Below are 15288 nucleotides of genomic sequence, written 5' to 3'. Positions count from 1 at the left end.
CCTCAAAAATGAGGCTGTGAATTCTGAAAATATATTAAGATTTTGGTTTTTAATCAGTTCGGTGAAGAACCGTGGATTGCTGAGGCATAATATGATGCCCTATGTCCTTAAAGGAGAAGATTACCATATTTGATTATATGAAATGAATAGCTTCTTTAATAAAATACCATAAGCAAAATTTAAAAGGGAAGGGCATCAGGCACTGAGAGAAAATATTATTAGTATTGAAATACATCATATAAAAGAGGAATCAAAATATATACAGTTAATACAGAAAAATCATAATATATAAATAGAATCTCAAAAGACCAATCACCCAATGAATATGTACAAAGAATCCCAACATGTAAAATTCTAAATTCTCTAAATTCAAAATACTAGTAAGATTCCATTTTGGTCTAGCAGGTGGAATAGTACTTCAATATTGAATATATTTGTAACATCACAATATTAGATTTTGATGAGATGTAGTTTAGAGGGAATAGTAAAGTAAATACTGTTTAGTGAGGATCTATGTTGATACAATCCCTTGAGAGGACAACCTAGCAATGTTAATCAAAATTAGAAGTTAGATAGATACCCTTCCAATGCTCCCAAACATTTGTGGCATAAGTCAACTGAAACATTAACAAAAGTATGCAAAGCTACATAAAGATGAGAATTCCTTGCAGTTTGATGAAAAACGGTCAATTTCTATGGAAAATAATGAAATGTATGTATGTGTTCATAATATGGTATTAAGTCAAGACAGAATGCTAACCTTAAATCTATGCAAAATATTATTCTATTGAAAGGGGGTATCGTGTACCAGTACATGCTGAGAAAAGTCTAAAAGGACACACAGCAAATCTAATAGTTAGCAAAAAACTTGTGTGAAAGAGAGATTCCTTTAAAACTTAGTATACCTGCACATTGCTTGTGACTTATTTTTATAATTTTTAAAAGATAGCAGTGAATGGATTGCATTCTGAGATAAAGAAGGCACATCAGTGGAAAAACTGGTGAATTCATGTACGGTCTGGAGTTTAGTTCCTTGGCTTCTTGGTTGTAACATGTGTTGTAGAAATGTCAAGAATCAACAGTAGGAGAACTGGTGAAAAGTTTATGGGAATTCTCTGTATTGCCCCTGTACTTTTCTGAGAGACTGAAATTATTCCAAAATAAAACAAATGACTAACAGAACCACATGGGCTTGTCAACAAGGTGTTTTGGCTGCCAGAACTTCTATGAGAAGAATTCAGAGTCCTACTAAGCTGACTGACTCTGAGAGCTTAGCGTGGCCTTGTATCCCCTTCCGCGACATATACACACCACCGTCACCACTATTCACACACAGAGGCCCCTTTGGACTGCTAAGGTTTGCAAGTATTATCTAAGCCAAACCTGTCTATGGCTGATGTCCTCAAAATCTGGGCTGGGCAACCAAGATGAAACCTTACCCCTGCCACTGCTACAGCCGAGATAGCATTTCAGAAGTTCAAGAGCTTCCTTGCCCTCTGCCCTTCTTTCTTTAAACTTATACATATCCTTTTCCAAGCCAGATCCCTCTCAGTCTAAAATAATAGGTTCTAAGCTCAAAATTAGGCTGTCTGCTCTGCGGAACCAAAGTGAAGGTGGGATTCTACTCATGGTAATATAGAGCTCACAACAAACAAGACGTACAAAATCTCCACCCCTTTGCTGGTGGCACCAATAGGAGGGAGAAGCCAATTGGGAGCATGGGGGTGCTGCCAGATACTGCCTTCTACCTGCAAGTCTTCCCGGTTTATAACCTCATTCCTTGACCAGAAGCCGGAAAGGACCAAGCCTGATGTAACCGCCTGCTCTTGTCTCTGTCCAGGCTCCACTTCCTGGTGTTTGACACAGAGGAGGTCCACGATGTGCTGCGCATCTGGGATGGGCCTGTGGAGAGTGGGGTTCTGCTGAAGGAGCTGAGCGGCTCAGCCTTACCCAAGGACCTGCACAGCACCTTCAGCTCAGTGGTTCTGCAGTTCAGCACAGACTTCTTCACCAGCAAACAGGGCTTTGCCATCCAGTTCTCAGGTGAGCACTTACCCTCTGCCAGCCCCTCTCCACACGCCCTGGCATGACACTGACTTCTCCAAGTCCCCCTTCCCTCAACCTCTCCACCAATGTAAAGATATTTATTAAGCATCTGCTACATTCCTGGTTCATGGTGAATGATTTTTCAAATATCTGTATTGAGTTTACTCTGGTGGGGAAAGCAGACAGGTTAGTAAACACCTATGTACCAACTGACAAGTATGCGGATAGAGGGATGCAGGTTCTCTTAGTCACATTAGAGCATTGAGGAAGATGTTCCAGAACAGATGGTGTCAAAGCTCAGACCTGAAGGATGAGTAGAAATAACTCAAGAAAAGAAAATGTTTCGAGGAAGGAGTGATCAGTTATGCAATGGGGTGCTGCACTGAGCTGGAGTTTGGAGGACTGTGGACCTTTATTGAACAGGAAGAAGAAAATAGGACATACCAGGTGCACAGAACACATGAACAGCGTAGGAGCAGCACAGCATGTTTGGAAGTGGAGGGTTCTGGGAGCTGAAACTCAGAGTGCATGGAAGAACAAGGGGAGATACATCAAACAGTGGTCTGGGGCACAGTGATGAAAGAGTTGATATAACAGGTCATATGCTCTGGGTCTTCATTTAGCACAGGTCTCAGTAAGGACTGGAAGCCAAACCTGAATAATCTAATTTCAGTTATTATGTCTGCAGTATCCGTTATGGAGGAGCATGACAAAGATCTATCCAAAATGGGCAATGCTCAAACACCCCAGTTCCCATATTGGATAATTTCTACGATTGGTCTTCTTCTCGCTAGAATGTCTCATCTCATCTTCTCTGAAATGCCTCTTGCACCACTCCTCTCCCTGAACAAGCAACTTGGCCTTCATTTCTTCTGTGCTTATTCACAGCAGCTGTCTTCATTACCGTCTTCTTACTCTCCTGTGTGGGGTTCTGTGGTGATTACAAAGCAAGTCTGTGTGGCACCCATGCCATGTTTTGGCCCCATACATCCTCCCAGCTGGTAGATCAGCCCCTGGCAGCAATGAGTCGGTAACAGGATTGCAAATCCCACTTCTGGCTTTTTAGGCACCTTTCTTTGCTGTAGAGATGTGCAGTTAGCTGTGTCTGGGGCAGATGAGAGTCTCCAGGATCACATTCTGCTACACAGGTGGCCTCTATATCCCTAAGTTCATTATCTGTGGAGTCAATGAACCATGGGTTAAGAATATTCAGAAAATAATTGAGTCTGTATTGAACATGTAGTTTTTTCTTGTCATTATTCCCTATCAATATAGTATAACAACTGTTTACATAGCACTTACATTGTATTCAGTATTATAAATAACCTAGAGATAGTATAAGAATAAGAGAGGATTGCGTAAGTTATATGCAAACATTATGCCATTTTATATAAGGAACATGTGTACCCATGGGTTTTGGATCCTTGTGAGGTTGGGGGGTATAGAGCCAATCCTTTTTGGATACTAGAGGACAACTGCACTTACTACCTTATCCACCTAATACATGTGCAGGCTTCCAGCCTAGCATTCCCCTATATTCTTAGAGCTCCATGGAATATTAAATGGTATTTCAAGAAAAAGAAGTTTGCCTGACCAAGTAATATTGGGAGGGTACTTGGTTGAGGCATCCCTAGAGAGATTATTTATAATGTGAGACCTCTGAGAATGCCTGATACGCAAACCATATAAATTCAAAATGTACTGGCACATCATATTTGAGTACAGATGACTTTTCCTGATGCTGTCTCAGGAGATTCACACTGCATGAAACAAATGTTGGACACTGCTAGATAAGCAATGGAAGGATCCCCTCTCATAAGGAGGACAGAATGCTAGAAGGCTTTCAGGCATTCTCTGGGGACAGAATATTATGAATAATTAAAGTCACCACTTGTATTTTCTCTGACTATGCCCATGCTGATGGATATGGCTTAAAAGAAAAAAAAAAAAAAAAGAGACAGAGACCGAGAGAAGCCCATTGTTGTACTGACAAATTCCCCATCAATTTGCATGATCTGACCTCCACTGTGTCCTCACTGTAGGCGCGTGGGGTAGAGTCCCTGGATGCCCTCCTGTGCCTGTGCTCTTACTTGAGCTGTTTTCTCATGCATTACCCAGCTTGTAGAAGTCCGATTCATCCTTCAGAGTTCATCTCACTTGCCACTGCCTTGTGATCTCCCCATTCAGAGTAAATGGCTTCAGCCTGCAGTGCCCTAGCATTTCTTTAGCATGCTGTCATTTCTTTAGCATGTTGTCATTCCTGGTCTTTCTGCCTTGTCCTAGAACTGCATCTACTGCATCCCACTGAGTGCTCTTAGAATGTCAGGTACATGCCATTGCTCCCAGACTCCCCCATAGTGTGTGTATGTAGCAGGTGCTGATTGATTAGGGAGCAAATGAGCACATTACACACAAACACATGAACGGATGGTTCTCTGTCACCAGGATTTCCTTAGGCAAACTGTCCCAAGCAGCTTCAAGCCCATTGAAAGTAGAGGAGTCAAAGTTAGCTAGCTGAGGCTCCGGGAAGGCTGTGACAGTCTGGCCCAGTGTTCTGGGTATAACCTGGGTTTAGGAAAGGTCACCTTTCCTGTTGCTGTCATCATTTAGCAAATACCAGGGCTACTCCAGGGAAGCCAGAATGGCTTACCCCATGTCAACTTTATAGTGTGTATTTGACAGGGGATTGTGCAGAAATGCCAGAGACGATTAGCACAGGCTTGGCTTTATTAAGTAAACACGACTGTGTAACATATAACATCCTGTCTGTACCACGTGGATGCAGCCTTTCCCTGGGGCTTTGCCAAGCAGCTCAAATTCAGGAGTATTAAAAAGAGAAAATAAGAACCCAAAAAAAGGTGAATGGGAAGTATAATCATATCCATCTATTGAGTAGGCACCATTCTAAGCTCTTCAGAATGCTATTTCTTATAAGTTTTACAAAAACCGTAAAGTCGGGGCTGGGGATTTAGCTCAGCGGCATAAGTACCTGCCTTGCAAGCAGGCGGTCATGAGTTTGATCCCCGGTACCAATAAAAATGAAAAAGACAAAAAAAAAAAAAAAAAAAAAAAAAAAAAAAAAAACAAACCGTAAAGTCTGAGCAGAGTTATTAATCCATGTTGCATATATGAGCTCTGAGGCTTCTCATACAAAGTCATCTAGTTAATAAGATGCAGAGCCTGGATCAAAACCCATGTGCCTGATTCCCAAACCTAGGCTCTCAATCATTACACTCTGTTGCCTCCCATATAAATAATCTTCCTAAGTTTGGTCATAACAGGAAGCTATTTTTCTTCTAAGGAATCATTTACATGTGTACAGTGTACTGTAAAGCTAGAGATGAAAGCTAAGTCTGTCTTTAATTGGGAAAGAAGATGATTGATTCTTATCTGACTTTATAAATAAATTCAGTAAGTGTCAAATGTTGATGATTTGTTCATTCATTCATTTGTTCAACAAATATTTACTGAGCACCATTGTGTGTTGAATAGTGCTGTAAGCCCTGGGAATACCGTTGGGAGCCAAGTAGCCAAGGTCTCTGCTCTCATAGAGATTCCAGAAGATATACAAGAAAGATGAAAACAAATATTGTAAATTAGCGAGTTTATTATAGATTGCACTATGCAATGAACAAAATGAAACAGGAGAATGTGATTAAATGGATGGAAGGGAGTTAAAGGATGTTTGTACGCTTTTCACTGCCGTGACCAAGTACCTAACATGTGCATCTTAAACGAGGAGAGGTTTCTTTTGAATCATGGTCCACGTTCCATTGCTTTAGGCCTATGGGAAGGCAGAATCATTGTGCCAGAAGGGCACAACAGAGGAAAGCTGGCCTCATGGCATTCAGGAAACAGAGTGAAAGGGAAAGAGAGCGGAGCTGGAAAAAAAGATCTCTTCAAAGGCACATCTCCATTGACCTATCTCATTCAATTAGGCCCCCTCAATAAACCCACTGAGCTACAAACTTATCAATGGATTAATCCACTTGAAGTTAAGGTCTTTGTGATCCAATCAGCTCTTCAGATACCATTCAGCACAATGAGGCTTTTGAGGGGATATTTCAGACCCCAACCATAACAATGGATTAGCCCCGAAGAAGGTGATCAAGGAGGCCTGTCAGAGGAGGTGATATTGGAGCTACAAATGAAATGACAAAATGAGGCTGGCATAGAAAGATCTATGACAAGATCATTCCATAAAGAGGCACCAGCAGGTGAAAAAGAAGGAGGAAGGAAGGGGGAGTGAGATTTCTGTGTTAGAAGTAGATTCTACGAGCATGGCTGTAATATAGTGATGCTAATGATAATAGTGAAGGGTAGGTTTTAAAACCTTATCTCAAAAAAGGAGGGCTTACAACAGAATACCATATACCGAGGATTGGCAAACATTTTCCATCAAAAACTAGATTGCCTTTCTGGCTTTGTGGGCCATATGGTCTCTGTTGTCACAACTCTTTTTTGCCATCATAGCTGGAAAGCAACCTAAGCAACATGTAAATAAACATATCTCTATGAACTTTTAGAGGAACAAGCATAGATTTAGATTTAGCCATGGACCATAATTTGCTATATTCTATCTTATAACAGGTAACGTTAGGTGTTGGTATAGTATGGTATAAGGTGTTAGGTACTATAATTCCATAGTCATCCACACACTCCAGATCTTCTGATGAGTGGCACTGGCAGGCAAAGTTGCCCTAGGCTGATGCCTCTCAGACTGAAGTTCTGATAGCAAAAAAGAATGGGTGCAACTCCCCCAGATGTCTGGAGAGTACAGCAAGCACAATATCTCTTCGAGACATTACTGATGCGTTAGTGATCCCACGGTCTCCAGGCCTCCTGCCCCTAGCATCTGACGGCCACAGTGTCTGAGCAGTGACATGCTGGAGACCAGGCCCTGTTGTGACCCAGAGCAGTGGAGGTGGCTGAGATTTGTTGAGGCTGCCTCGGAATTCTTTCTTTCTCCTGGCTATCTTGTGTCATTTCTACTGTGGGTTTTCTCACACACATTTGTCTATTCATTCACTCATTCATTCTCTCTTTCATTCCTTCCTTCTTCTTCCATCCATTCAGTGCCTGCTTTTAAAACGCCTGCTCTATGTTAAACTGGGTTAGATACTAGACCACAAATATCGCTTAAGTTTCTGAGGTTTATAAGTGTTTAATTAATCTCAGCTACTTACGTTGGTTTTTAACTCTGCTCTTCCACTTTCTACAAATATCCCATTTCTTTTTAATGTGGCTTGGGTTTAGTGGGTCCTTGGTTATCTGCTTGCAAGAGAGGACGTGGTCTCCACTCAATTTAAGCAAATGCAGTGTCACAACCAGCGCTTGTTACTCTGGCAGGCCAACTCCAAATTCCTTTGCAAACCCTTTACATGGTATTTGTTATTGTGTCACTCCCTCATACAGATCATGTTCCTTAAATTGTACAAAATTGCAAAATGTTGTCTATATAACAATGTTTGTATTTGAAATCAAAATGCATTCAATTCTACCATTATAACAGCACAATCAAGCTAAATGTGTAGGATCTTGTGATGGGCTGATGAAGGTGATGGTGAAAGCACTGGTGGGACAGCAGTGGTGACATCAGTGGGAGGAACTGGTGGATACAATGATGCAGTATGACCCAGGCGCTGATGGACAATAAGGGAGGGGAGAACAGTGGTACTCTTGCCACAGTGATGACAGGACTAGGAAGTGACAGTGGTCATGGCAGTGCTCTAGTGATGGTGGTCGGTGCAGGTTATGAGCTGGGAGTTGGCTGGAAGACACCGAGGCAGCCTCTCTCCTTCTTGTTTTCTTGTCCCAGTGTCCACAGCAACATCCTGCAATGACCCTGGGGTCCCACAGAATGGGAGCCGGAGCGGCAACAGCTGGGAAGCCGGTGACTCCACGGTGTTCCAGTGTGATCCTGGCTATGCACTGCAGGGAAGCGCCGAGATCAGCTGTGTGAAGATTGAAAACAGATTCTTCTGGCAGCCCAGCCCGCCAACATGCATTGGTACAGAGCAGCTGCAGAGTGCATTGCCCCCTGGCCTCATGGCTATGTGCCCAAGGCCCTTCTGTGCAAGAGACAGCAGTGTCTTGAGGCTGGGGCCAGGAGATTGGAACAGCTGAAAATGGAAAGAAATCTAACATTTACCCTGATTTCCATGCATGTGTACAACACTCACATATATACTCTACGCACAACACAAACACAGACATAGTCACACACACACCCCAAATTATTCACTTGCTAAAATGTTCTTAAAGACTTACAGACCAAGAAGGTCTTCTCTGAAGTCCCAGATATCTAGGTTGACAAGGGTCCCCTTGATTAAGTATGGTCAGCCATTCTACTATTTGAAGCACTACAAGGGCACCCCCATGCTCAGGAGCAAAGGAAAGATACTTGTTCCTTCTCTTCTGAAGGGGATTACTGGCTATCTTAGTTTGGGTTCATAAGCTCTGCCTTAGGCTTTTAAACCTACCCTTCTCACAAATGAAGAAACAGACTTGTGTGAGGTCATGTAGCTTGAGGGAATTGAGCCTGAATAATTCTGCCCCCTAGCTGCTTAAAAGGGGAAAAGGGAGGAACTTGAGGAGAGAGGAAGACAGGAAAGAAAATTAGAAAATTCCAGATGCTCATTTCTCTCTGCTCTTGTTCTCAGGCTAAATGATGAATACCTTTATCTCTGCACCAGTAATGGGTCCTAGGGGAGAGGAGACCCAGTGGCCACTAAGTTTTTACTGTGTGCCAACCACATGCCGAATATTCACTCAGATAACTGAGGTTAACTTTCCCAGCAGTGCTCTAAAAATTAGCACTATTCTTGCATGTACAGTTGCAGAAACTGAAACACAAATTTGTATATCTTGTCTCAAATGTCGGAGCTAGGATGTGGCAAAGCCAAGTTTCACACCCACATCAATTTAAGGACAAAACCTCACATTTTCTCACCTACCATGCTATCCCTGCTAGAGATGGCTGTGAGGGTCTTCCTGAGACCTCCCCTGCAATGTCCTCCCTGAAACTGCCCTGCATCTCTCTGTGCTGGCTCCAAGGGAGGCACTGTCCCAGCATCTGAAGGCTGGGCTTTGTAGGTCCTGACTCTGAGACCTGGCACTGGATGCAAAACACGGAGTCCTGTTCCTTAGAGGAGACAGGGGCCATCTGGGTGCTTGTGACAGGAGCAGTACGAACGTATGGGGACAGAGGTCTGAGACTGGGTTCCAGAACCTACTCAGTTCTTAGCTACATACAAGTGGGAAAGAGTGTGGGATATGGAAGTAGACAGATCTGAGTTTAGTGTTCGGCTTTGCCATTTACTAGCTTGATGGCCTTTGGAAAATTGGGCCAGTTCTGAGCTTCAGTTTCCTCATTGCAAGGTTAAACATACTTCCCTTATAGCATTCTGGGGTGATAATATACAAGTTCCCTCCATCCATCTTTCCTTCCTTCCCACCTCTGTTTCCTATTGCACGTTTATGAATTCACCTCCCTTCCCTGAGTCAGAATTCCTGCTGGTCAAGGGGATTCTCATAAGAGAGAATCTCAATGGCCTCCAAGTTTCCTTTCAAACTCACCCTTCTATAAGCCTGAGATTCCTGAATCTTGTTCTGCAGAAAAGCAGGTCCTGAGGTAAGATGGGGCACAGAGAAAGGGGCTGCCACATGCAGAGCTGATGAAGGCCGTATCAGGCAGAAAACAGAGCAGCGAGGTTAATCAGTTTCCACTGCTCATTCCTCTTCATGGCTCTGGGAAGTGTTCCTCAGGCAGCAGAATAAATGCCTCTGTACTCGCAAATAGCCTGGAAATCTGAGGAACAAGCCTCTAATTTCCACCTCCCTGGCAATCTGCCTTCATGGTCTTTCATTACAGGAAGGAAGCAAAGAAGCAAGTATTTATTGAGCATCAATATATACAAAAGGCACCGAGCTCAACGTGATGTAGATGTTGGAACTGAAATCACCATGTGAGCTTGGATCTCAGGTTCTAGATTCTGACTTAGGTTCAAATCCAGCTTCACAGCGACAAGCTCTGTAGCCTTACACACAAACTATGTAACTTCCCTGTGCCTTAGTTTACTTATCTGTGAAATAGGGAAATAAGAGTCCCTATGTCACTGGGTTGTTTTGAGGGTTAAACAAGATAAAGCTAGAATTCACTCAGGTGATTGGTTCCTAGTAACCACTGTGTTTTAGAAGTCATTATCATTATCATTATTCTTTCATCTTGAAGACAAGAAAGTAGAGGCTTCCAGTGGATGAGGGGGAGTTCACCCAAATTCATACTGCTAGTGAGTGTCATTGTCAGAATTTGAACCCAGGACTGTGTGACTTCCAAATTGATGCCCTTGTCACAGTCCTTGCCCCTGCATACAGCTTGCCCACTTCCTGGCTGTCCAAAATAATAAGGGGTGATGCTCACTTCCAGTTGGAAATTATGTTTGCACCTGCCACATCTGTCCCTGAGGCAGCCAAGAGCCCTCCTGGGCCTCGGGTACAACTGGCACAGGGCAGTGGTGTTTGCTCAGACTCCCAGGTAGGAAGAAGATGCCTGGATGTCTGAGGCCAGGAACCATCTGCAGAAGAGCTGTGTTGGGGCAGAGGCAAACGAAGAGAACTTTGGGTTTGGCAGAAAAGTGGAGGCAGATTCAGACATTCCCAGAGTCACCCAATCTGTGGCAAATCTGAAGGAAGAAGCCCCTGAGCTGACAGTGGAGGCAGCATGGAGACCCCATAGGCAACTGGCATTTCTGACGGGACACAGGCTTTTTCACTCCCTGTCTATGCCAGACCTTGTCTCCAGGCTGACCAGAGCAGGGTGGCACCTCTGCCCACAGCCCCAACCCCACAGACCTTGCTCAGTCTGCCTCCATGAGCATTTGGTGGAGAAGAATGTGAGGCTCAGGCACCTGAGACCAGGCACTGAGGCCCAGAGATCCAGAGAAGTGCTACCCTTCTCTGGAACAAGCAGAGGGCAGACTTGGGAGGCAGCTGGGCTTGAGTCTCCGAGTGACTGAAAAAACTGTTTCGTCTCTTTGGGCCTCATTTCCCCTTTTATCATCCAGAAAAATAATCCACAGCTCGCTGGGTTGTTAATGAGACATATATAAGAGGATGCACAGTGCTACCTCCATTCATGGTTCACAAGCACTTTTGCTGGCAAACAATTTGGCTCACAAACAGAAGCGTCTGGCAAATTTTGTTTTTGTTTGTGAACTCTGCGTCAGGTAACAAATACAGGTGCGGCCATCTTTCCCATATGAACTTGGTCATCTTTTCCAGAATCATGATACAAATTAAGTTCACAAACTAAGGTAGCACTTATCTAAAATGCCATGAGTCTTGCTTGATGAGATGTCCAGCTTGAGTGTTTGGCCTCCACTTGGTGCTTGTGGTGTGTTTTCCCACGGGAAAAAAAAGCACCCTACTCATGACCCCAAGAGGCTCGGGTTCAGCCATGATATGTTTCTCTGGCCTGAACTGCCCTTTTAGGAGACTCAGCCCTTTAAGCTTCACACAGCAAAGGCCACAGCATAAGGCAAGAGCTCAGATCTGTGACAAGGGCGTTATTGGCTGCTTCTCAGTGTACAAATACCCTTTGACTCTGGAATTTCTGTCCTCTTCCTTTCCCCAGCTACCTCTCCTTCTTCAGAGTCACCATTTGTTGGTTCCCCTGGCAACCTTATCATGGCTCTGTTGTGTCCACACAGAGCCCTGAGCATAGTCTCAGCCATCTTTTCCTGCTTATGACCCTACAGACTTCCCAGCTTCACTCTGTCTGTCCACCCACACAGTGTATCCACAACTCCATCACAGGGGCATGAGGGGACCTGGCTGAGGAGGTAGGGAGGTGGTTTGGCAGGTCCATTGCTGAGGAGTTTGCTGGACCATCCAACCACCTTGCCCTTTCTACCTGCTATCATCTCAGCAGACCGAGGACTTGAAGATTCTCAGGGATTATAGCACCTCCATCCAGCTAATTGTGCACAATCCCTTCTGGACAGGCCTCTGGGGAAGCTGGAAGGTGTCTGCCACCCCAGCAGATGCCAGGAGAACTGGCATCAAGACCGGGTAGCCAGGCTTGGCAGACAAGCATAGCCATGTGGATCCTTGTGTCTGAGTACATGGGAACACACAGTAAATCCCCACAAAATCTGCCTGATATCTGGGTGCAAGCCGGAGGGTATCATGCATTTCAGCTGTCTGAAAGGCAGTGATGGCACCATATTGACAAACCAGAACTCTCCAGTGATCCTTCCAGCCACGCCACAAGGAAGATATTACTTCTATTTTACTATTGAGGGAGGACACAGAGACCTAGAGAGATCAGATAAATTCCCTAAGATCACAGTCAGGTAGTGGCAGAGCCAGACATTATAAAAAAATAATTCATTGAGGTAAAATGCATGCAGCCTAAAAATCACTCATTTTAAAATGAACAATTTGGTGGAATCTGGAACATTCATGCTACTGTGCACCGCTGTCTCCTTCCAGGACATTCCCATCACTCCCAAGTCATGCTCCATTGCTCCACACTCAGCCCTAGAGCCAGGTTTTAACTTGGACCTGTGACCTCACCCCTTCTCTACCATGCCTCACCACCACTCATTAACGTGTGACCAGCGTGAAAGAAACAGTTTTACCTTCGGCCTCCTTTCTTCTCAGCTCCCTGCGGAGGAGACCTAACCGGACCATCAGGAGTCATCCTCTCGCCAAATTACCCCGAGCCCTACCCACCAGGCAAGGAGTGCGACTGGAAAGTGACTGTCTCACCAGACTACGTCATCGCCCTGGTATTTAACATGTATGTACCTTCCCCCAGGTGGGAGACAAGGGTTCAGAGCAGTTGGGGGTTGAGGACCGGGGTCCCCAGGTAAGTATGTAGGTCTGTAGGGAAAGCTGTCAGTTTCAAAGGAGATGAGAGACAGAAAGACAGACAAAGAGAGAACTTTTTTTAACATCCCTTCTGTGGCAAGCTAAGTGGTTTCACAAACACATTATCTTATATAATCCTTATAATAATTTGTCTGTGTGTGTGTGTGTGTGTGTGTGTGTGTGTGTGTGTGTGTGTGTGGAGTTTGGGACAGAACCCAGGGCCTATACATGCTCACCAAATATTCTAGCACTGAACTGTACTCTAGCTCTTTTTTTATTTTATTTTAAGATAGGGTCTCATTTAATTGTCCAGGATGACCTCAAACTCACTATCTTCTTGCCTCAGCCTCTAAGTACAAGGACTAGATGGCATGTCCCACCACAACTGGCTCCTTGTAATAATTTATACAGTAACTCTGAACTACCTGGGATTCAGAAAGAAGGCCCTCAGGAAATCCTTTTGCCCTGCCCGCCTCTATTTCCCCTTCTGCTCCCCCTGACTCCATCCATCCTGCTCCTCAGCACGTGGCCAAGCTCAGGCTTCCCTGTTCTCCCCTCTTAGCTCTGCCTTCTCTCTTGCAGCCCATCCCTAGGCAAGCCTGCAAAAGACCCGTCTCTGCTTCTCTCTCCCTGCTCCTTATGGAGCACTCAGCCATGGTCCCTGATTTCTGCTACCCTGGTTCCACTAAAAACTCCTCTGATGAAAGGCGTCAATCAATTCCTGCTTGTCAAACAACATAGAATTTCCCAAGTCTCGTCCTGTTCCACCTCTTAAACCTCTAAAACCTCACCATCCTTATGTTTTCCCTGTGACTTTGTAAGCTTCTCTCCCCTACTTCTCTAGCCTCTTCTGTAGTTTCCTGGCTCCCTTTCTTGCCCCTACTTCTCGGCCACGCTTTGCCATAATTGCCCCTTCCCTACCTGTGCCTCCTTCCAGAGCCAGCTCACTTCTGTGCCTGCAACCTCCTGGGGAAGGTGGAGGACTCCCCTCTGTCACCTGCCCTGACTTCCTTCCTTCAGAGATATAGAAGCCCATATCCCCATGTCGACAGCCTAGATCTGATGCCTCATTCACTGCATATGAAACATGCACAATTCCCAGCCTGTGACTTCTTCCAAAGGCAAGCTGTATTCAGAATGCCTGGGAGTGCCACTGTCCCCTTGGACCCTCAATACTTCTTCCAAGAGCAGCCAAGGCGTTCACCTCTACTGCCTTAACTTTCTCATGTGTTTCTCTCTTCTCCATCATACCAGCTCCTATCTTGATTTGAGTCATTCAAGTGACTGCTGACATCTCCTAACTGCTTTCTCTGCCCCATGTTGCTTTGCTCATCAATCTCTTCTTTATCCAGCTGTCAGAAGGATCTTGTCACTCAAATGTGCAGAAATAACCACCCCATTTTCCATTTAACACCCTGTAATGATAGTGCTTAGCAGTTAAAAAGAATCAGCTACTAATACATGCAACAGTGCAGATGAGTTCCCAAAATATGTTGCTGGGTGAAAGAAGCCAGACACATGAAATACATAATATATGGTTCAACTTGTGTGAAGTTTTAGGATCAGCAAAGCTAATCTATGGGGAGGAGAGATCATCAATAGTGGTATCTTAGTTACTTTTCTCTCATTGCTGAAATAACATACTTGATGTATAATGTTAAGGAAATTTATTTACTTCACAGTTTATAGAGGTATCAATCCATAATCAGCTGGCTCCAATGCAGGGTAGTATGGCAGAGAATAGTTCATGGCTAGAAGACTGTAGCAAAGCAACAATGGAGAGAGAGAGACAGAGAGAGAGAGAGAGACAGAGAGAGAGAGAGAGAGAGAGAGAGAGAGAGAGAGAGAGAGAGAGAGGAGACACACCTCTTTCTGTTCCTTATATTATATGCAGGCTACCTGCCCTAGATCAGCTGTAGCACTCACACCCTTAATCACACCATTGGACCATGACTCAGTCACAAATTGTAGATTCAGCCACCTGTGAAAAACCTGGCCCCCATGATTGCATGAGGCTTTAGACAAGCAGACACAAACTATAACAAGGGACTTCTAAGACAGAGGAAGGTGAATGGGAACTGTCTGGGGTGATGGGAATATTCTGAGTCTTTATGTACATGTCTATTTAAAAATGAACATGTAAATAGTTCCCTTTTAAAAAATTCTTTAATGATTCTCTCTTGCCCACAAATAAGTCTGAACTTTTGGGTGTCACTTTAAAGGACCTAGCCCTTGTCCACATCCCAGGTAGGCTCCTATCCCATCTGAGCTCCAGTCAGATTGAACATGGGTGCCTTCAGGGATTGTATAGTCTCTTTGATGTCTTTGAGACCTTGCCTGTGCATCTGCTGTGCATCTGCCTTCACA

General features: G+C 44.4%; 1 protein-coding gene across 9 annotated transcripts in view; it reads left to right on the top strand.

Moving 5' to 3' along the window:
• The window catches only part of Csmd2 (CUB and Sushi multiple domains 2), a 566560-nt gene that overhangs the window by 430201 nt on the left and 121071 nt on the right, over positions 1 to 15288 (top strand). For all 9 annotated transcript variants that reach the window (XM_063236033.1, XM_063236032.1, XM_063236031.1 and 6 more), the window contains 3 exons: positions 1841 to 2043; positions 7865 to 8056; positions 12712 to 12850. In XM_063236033.1, coding sequence (XP_063092103.1) covers positions 1841 to 2043; positions 7865 to 8056; positions 12712 to 12850 — 534 coding nt within the window. The remainder of the gene's footprint in view (positions 1 to 1840; positions 2044 to 7864; positions 8057 to 12711; positions 12851 to 15288) is intronic.

Source organism: Cavia porcellus, unplaced genomic scaffold, assembly GCF_034190915.1.
Source record: "Cavia porcellus strain 051 isolate PalLab524CR breed Dunkin Hartley unplaced genomic scaffold, mCavPor4.1 scaffold_25, whole genome shotgun sequence".
Classification (NCBI taxonomy): domain Eukaryota; kingdom Metazoa; phylum Chordata; class Mammalia; order Rodentia; family Caviidae; genus Cavia; species Cavia porcellus.
The sequence above is the reverse complement of the archived record's forward strand: the minus strand, read 5'-3'. Positions and strand labels throughout refer to the sequence as shown.